This window comes from Syngnathus typhle, linkage group LG3 (genome assembly GCF_033458585.1).
Source record: "Syngnathus typhle isolate RoL2023-S1 ecotype Sweden linkage group LG3, RoL_Styp_1.0, whole genome shotgun sequence".
NCBI lineage: Eukaryota > Metazoa > Chordata > Actinopteri > Syngnathiformes > Syngnathidae > Syngnathus > Syngnathus typhle.
In genome coordinates, this window is record NC_083740.1 from 8,662,328 (window position 1) to 8,669,070 (window position 6,743).

At 41.1% G+C, this 6,743-nt stretch overlaps 1 protein-coding gene across 1 annotated transcript; it reads right to left on the reverse strand.

Annotated features, from left to right (window-relative positions):
• Positions 1 to 675: 675 nt before the first annotated feature.
• Positions 676 to 5,306, reverse strand: dusp5 (dual specificity phosphatase 5). Its single transcript, XM_061274815.1, has 4 exons — positions 4,820 to 5,306; positions 3,875 to 4,008; positions 3,022 to 3,241; positions 676 to 1,104 (listed from the first exon to the last, which is right to left on the reverse strand). Exons 1-4 carry the CDS (start codon positions 5,181 to 5,183, stop codon positions 698 to 700), a joined length of 1,125 nt encoding a protein of 374 aa, XP_061130799.1. The 5' UTR covers positions 5,184 to 5,306; the 3' UTR covers positions 676 to 697.
• Positions 5,307 to 6,743: the final 1,437 nt, after the last annotated feature.

Below are 6,743 nucleotides of genomic sequence, written 5' to 3' on the forward strand. Positions count from 1 at the left end.
AATAGATACTTTACCTGATTGTATTATTTTTAAGGTATCAGTACTTTCTTTGAGTATTTACTTTTCAGATGACTTTTTGCTTTTATTTAGGGGTGTAATATTCAGCCACGAGGAGGCCGAAGGAGCGTCCACGTGTTGTGCAAAGATGTTGACAATTGCAAAATTATGAATTTGACAAAAATCCTCTTATTTCCTGAACTAGATCAAGTCCTTAAAATGATTATTATCTTTAATATACCAAGTGAATCATCTTAATGCTTCAACTGCATTTTTTAATCAGTATTTCTACTAAAGTACAAAGTACTTTTTCCACCTTTGACATTCGTTCAATAATTGTATAACAACAACTTTGGTTTTCAACTTTTATTAAACACTTTAACATCAACATTATTGAAAAAAATCACAAAGATTTCAATTTTGAATAAATTAGATTCCAATGCCTGACTGTATTTGTGAATGAACATATAAATCACATTATCAACCTAAGGCATGTTATATTGCAGTTTTATCACTGTGCTATTGCCACTACAGTGGCATCAGTGTCATCCTATGAAATGTGTACTACCACCCATTTAGACTTGCTCATCTCCAATCTGGTCTGCTGGTTTCAATACCAGGCACACGGGGAGCTTTTAAATTTGATTCCTTTTCAAGTAAGACGATGAGCAGTCGCAGTTCTTTTTTTTTTTCTTTTTTTTTAAGGCAGTGCAGTTATTGGGCTCAACTTGAACTGATGATGGATCGGAGACTTCAGGCAAGAGGTAGGAAGGGTGAATACAGATGGCTCAAAGTTTTGGGTGTTGAAGGAGGTGGTGATGTCATTGGCAAAAAAGGAAGCAGACTCTGGGATACAGGGAATGGCAGGTTCAGGTGTGGCTGCATGAGCAGGAGCTGTCGAAAGGACCTCAGACTCAAATTGCAGCAGCTGACCCATGAAACTGAAGTTGGGTGAGATAACAGCCCGGCGCTGCTTGATGATATCGAATGCTGCATCCAGTTTCAGCTGCTGGGTTCTCATGATGTAGGCCATACAAATGGTGGGGGAACGAGAGATGCCCGCTTCACAGTGGACGAGGACCTTTCCCCCGGATTGCTTTACGTGATCTGGACACAGGACAAAATGCAAACGAGTCAATCACTGGACACGGATGTGCAATTTTCTTCAAACAGGTTACATAATATTAAAAATCAAAACTAGCTCTACAATCGCAATGGGACATTCAAATGGACAACTGGGAAGACTGTAGGGGATGCATAGAAAATAATAAATCACAATTTAAGGAACTGAAGAAATAACCTGCCATTTACTCCTACTCACCAAGTATAAATATATCACAGCTGTAAAGGCAAAACCCACAGAGAACCTTTGCAGGGACCAGGTTTTGTATATTTTTATTCTTTTAAATCAGTGTCATTTTTCCACACTTGTCCTCCTAAACCATTGTGGGTGTTGGGTGCTAACCACCATGTCGTAGGGAAGCGTGCAGTTCGACTAATATCATAGTTCTTGATTTTTCCGAGCTTCTCTTTTTAGGAGTAGTAGAGTAATACGCAATTTGTTTTCCAACACGGTGACAAAACACCTGCATATCGGCAACTAACCAATCAGAGGAAAGGTGTTTTTCATATAAAACTAAGAAGAACCGCAGTCCCAATTCCAACAAAGCTTATTTACATACTGAATATTTTTTCAACATTAATGAGAAAACGGCACCGTCTAAAGAATGAAACCTGAAAAGGCAATCCTTCTTATTTCCACACCAAATTATCTCACAAATCCATTAGATTAAAAATTGGAGAAAACTGGCATGGAACCTTTAACAGAACTTTTTAACTTAAAGGTCATTTTAATCAGCTCCAGTGGACCACTTGCCTTGATGGTTGTTTTAATGAGCAAGCTGGTAATGTTGTCTTTTCAGTCAAAGGTCAACAACATTTATTTTTATCCCCTAAACATCTTTATCACATTTAACCTTGAGATGTTCATAATATACGTATAATCATTTATTGCGCCATAAATTCTGTCAGACCAAAGATAGCCCAAAATCGGAAAAGCCTTAGCCACCCCTTCCTTAAACTGTCAATCATCTCCACTTAATTGAACTAACTCAGGAGCTTAGTAGATGAATTTTGGAGCTACTGTAGGCTAAATGTAGGTTAATCCTGCTCCTGGTACAATTAGCTCTCTTATGTAATGAGGACTGAATGTAGGCTGCATCCTCAAACAATACACAATAGCAGCCAACCAATAGTGGTCAGTGCAGTAGCTCCTGGCTGGGCTTTGTCCTTGCTTTTTATTCCAGTCTATAAATAAGCACCAACACGTTGTGTGCGTCGTTTGCTGCTGCTGTTATGATCCAGCGTCAGCCTCCCACACACTCTTTTCACCAGAGGCTGCTGCTCTTAGGCCCACCTGTGAGTGAGCAACCAACCGCCGCCGAGGTGTGTTACACCTCATTCAACCTCACAGCACGACCACACCCACTGGAGATTAGGCGAGCAGGCCAAGACAACATGCGAATATCTTTTTAAAGCTAAGAACCAGGAGGGCGTCAACACCTCGGCAAATCCTGAAGGGATTGGACTGGTTGGCTGCGTTGGCGGAAGCTTGGGGGTAGACGATCAAGCTAAACTGATTACCACTGGGTTTCTTGGAGCCCTCTATTTGTGAATGGTAGGAGGCAGGCGCAGTGAGGGTTTATTTGAGGCTGACGAAGACGCCTTTTAAAAATAAACACCTATGCATAGGAGTCGCCTAATTCAGACAGAATATTTCCAAGCCTTGCGTGTAATCCGCAACTATAAATATACAGAACCTGAAGGTGGTGTTATTTTGGGGAAAGCTCTTTCCATGGGATGGTGCGTATATGTCCTTTGCTAAATAGTCTGGCTGAGCACATGAGTTTGAGCGGGGAGTCAAGACAAGAAATAAACACGTAGGATTATGAATCCGAAATAAACCTTCAGGTGGAAGCCTCGAGAAAAACGGGTTGGACAGTCATCTTAAAAGATTTAACTCACCGATAAATTCTATTGCCTCTTGGAAGTGGGAGCTGATGTCTGCCATGTGGTTGTCTTCCACCGGGATCCATTTGTAATTGTAGTGGACCTTGTTGGGCTGCATGTCTTTGCGTGACACGTTGAGCAAGGCAGTGATGTGAAGGTCATTGAGATAGTCCTGCCTGGAGGCGTGGTAGGCACTACCGAGGTAGAGGAAAGGCAGGATCTCCACAGGTTTACCCTGAAAGTGAGAAATGGGTGGGGAGGAAACCAAATGTGAGTCAAGATAAGTAGGCCCAATATACAACAAGGTGTGATATTGGGACAGACGCATCCATCTGATTAAAAACTTGTCAACCTGAAGCAAATCAATATGCTTTTCCCATCTAAATGATCGTAAAGCTGCTATGTGGAACTTGATGTTGCACTTTTCATATGATATTCGTAAGAATGTTGTCGTGGAGTCAAAAAGAAGAGTTAAAAGATTGCAACATGAGCAACATCTCATAAATCTGATAGTGTTGGGATGGTAACTCGATTGAATGATTTACGATTTGTTTCACTATAGTATAGGAATCCTGAAGGAGTCCTGTTCAACAACAATCCATAATATAGTAGATTGATAATTGAGATATTGGAAAGGTCATGGATGAAAGGGTATGTTTTTCCTCCATCTGGCCTACTTTCGTTATGGGACGCAAATAGGTCACAAAATGTCACAGCCGTGTATGTTTGTAAACAGATATATACGGTATGCCATATATAAACCACTAGTGTTACATTATTCTGTTGGATGTTATGCCAGAAAAAGACGGATGTGTGTGTGTTGTTGGGGGAAGGTGCTTTGGGGTGGATGATGATGTGCTGCCCTCACCTGATCATAATCTGGTTTGTGGTGACCAAGCTTCTCACTGCTGGCTCTTTTCTCGTTTTCGCTTCCGCTCAGCTCGATGCTTTTCACTTCAGTGCAAAGTTCAGGGTATTGCGTGCGGAAGTTCTCATATCCTCCTGTGAGACGGAAGGGGTGGCAGAGAAGGGGGGCACAAAGAATTAAATTTAAAATAATTAACAAACGAATACACACCTTGTGAAACCACAGAGTTTATGAAACAGATTTAGCGCCGGATTATAAACTGATTATAAAAGCCCCATTAATTACTGGATTTCGCTAATCCTTTACACTTCCACAGGATGTAAAGGCGACAAATTGAAATGGAGGTGTTTTAACACATGATCGCAAACCCGCGGCTAATTATTTTGAGTTTTTTCCTCTCGATCTTCAATTGTTTCTTGCCACAGCAAGTCGGTTTCACAATTTGTTCATATTTGTCAGCACTGACTCATCGGCTCCGTTGACGCACATTTAGTTTAAGGAGGAAGACCGATCGTATAGTAGGCCAAAAGAGATTGTGTAGCTCCAATTGGAAAACGTCATTGCAATTGTTTATTAATTTCATTTTAGGTTATTCTACTTTTTCTGTCAAAGGAAAAAGATTTTGTGTCAATGACATGTAATTGTGTGTCAATACATTGGCATCAATGTCATCGCTTTGACTGATTGTGCTTGATTTCCGATAAAATAATGTCAGGCAAATTATCTTCATTTTTCTTTCTTTCTTTCTTTCTTTCTTTCTTTCTTTCTTTCTTTCTTTCTTTCTTTCTTTCTTTCTTTCTTTCTTTCTTTCTTTCTTTCTTTCTTTCTTTCTTTCTTTCTTTCTTTCTTTCTTTCTTTCTTTCTTTCTTTCTTTCTTTCTTTCTTTCTTTCTTTCTTTCTTTCTTTCTTTCTTTCTTTCTTTGGGAAAATAAAAAAGTTGGTTACCTTTTAAGAAGCAAATCTTGGTCCCGCTGGCCACATGCGTCAGGGTGTTTATTACTATTTGTGCTACGCTGTCCTTCTTGAGCTTCTGCCAGTGGGACGTCCGGTCGTCCAGAGCCACCACTGCCGATATGCTCCCCTCCCGGAGCCGGAGGAGGGCTTTCTCGTCCGGGATAACAAACTGCAGAGGCACCGGTCCTCCCCGCGACCTCCGGACCACCACGGAGTTGAGATTGACGTTCACGGAGCCGTTGATGCTGGAGTTCGTAAATGACAAGTAAGGTCGACAGTCTACGATAAGGCAGCTCCCCCGCTCTTTCCTGATGATCCTCCGCAAGTGGCGGCCGTCGATGCTGGACACTTTCATTTTTTTAAAATGTTTATTATTGCCCAAAGAATGCGTGTAGATTCCTGAATGAGAGTGGCTGCGGGCGAACGATGAGCCCAGCGCGCCTCAGTGCCTACATTGCCTCCAAGGGGATTCCGGCGGAGTCTTTTTCTAGTGAATGGGACTTCGTTGTGAGTGACGTCACGGGCCATATATGGACAGCAGTGAGGCGTGGTTGCAGCTAAAGACCCACCCACGAGGATGACGGCAGTTGCGTAACTCCTCCCTCTCTGTGACGTGCCGCAGCGATTGATTAACTCTTATTACTCATCTCACGTCCTCTTCTCACTCGTTTCGAAGATCAGTTTCGAGAAGCATTTTTGTGATATTATCTCATCAAAACAGACAACATTGAAAGCACCACAGATGAGTGCAAGAGCGTTCACGGTGTGGGAATGTGAATCATATTTCTGAGCAAAGAGGAACACGCATGGAATTTGTTTACAGTCGTTGGTGTCATCTTGGCAACCGATGCAATTATTCTCAAACACACGAGACTACACTAGACATTGTGCAAAAAAAAAATCTGCTTTTTAATACTACAAACAATGCCATATTGTTATGGGATATTGACTTGTGCAGGTGTATGTAAAACAAAAACCTTATTTAGCATTTGGCCTATATTTTAGTCATTTTTTTAGCATTTGGCCAATATTATTCAAAAATGTTCTAAAATTAAACAAGTAAACAGTGTTTATAATTATTGGTGTTTTACTGTTTGCAGTGCACTATTTCTGTTCTTCTTCTTTACCAATAATGCCACAGGCTAGTGACTTGTGCATACCTCGTGGCATTATGAGAAACATACCCAATAGTAATCAGTCTCCTTGCTTAGTTACATCAACATCAACCTGTTCTTATGATCTCGAAGGCACTCGACAGATTGACGTGGCTCGCTAGTAGACCAAAATACGCTACTGAACGAAGAGAATAGATCTTTTGGAATAAAGAAATGATGATGGAAAGAAATATTTAAATTTAGGTCATAAATGTAGGTCAGTGCTTCATTTGTTTAGACCAGCAGAGCAGTCCTTGCCTGCTCACCACTAATTTTGATTGAGATGTTCGCAGAGAGCTATTGATTTAACAATTTTTGCGTACTAGATGGTACATGTACAGGCATGCAAAGAAAAAGCTGTGCCTCTTGAATACAGGAGGGTGTGTTTGGGGGGGAGTATTTCCTTGCCCAAGGGCACATCCACAGTAGTCAGAAAGCTGACTAGCTCATCTCCAACAACTTGTTACTGCCCATGATCAGCACTGTGGTTGTAGAATTGTATGAGGGCTGTGGCTGACATTTTGGTTACCTCAAAGAAGAACAGCTCTTCTGCCCATATATGTGTTGTTTTTATGAGTAAACAGTATTGACAAAATGGTGGAGTCATCTTGCGACTATTCAGCCTTGAGAGGTAATGTGAGAGCTGGCGCCGACATCTGATTATCTTATTGCGGCATGTTGCGTGTGACAATATTCTAATAAATAAAATGAGAAAAACTGCCCTTAAAAGTGTGATTTGCTATTATTTATGTATACTGGCC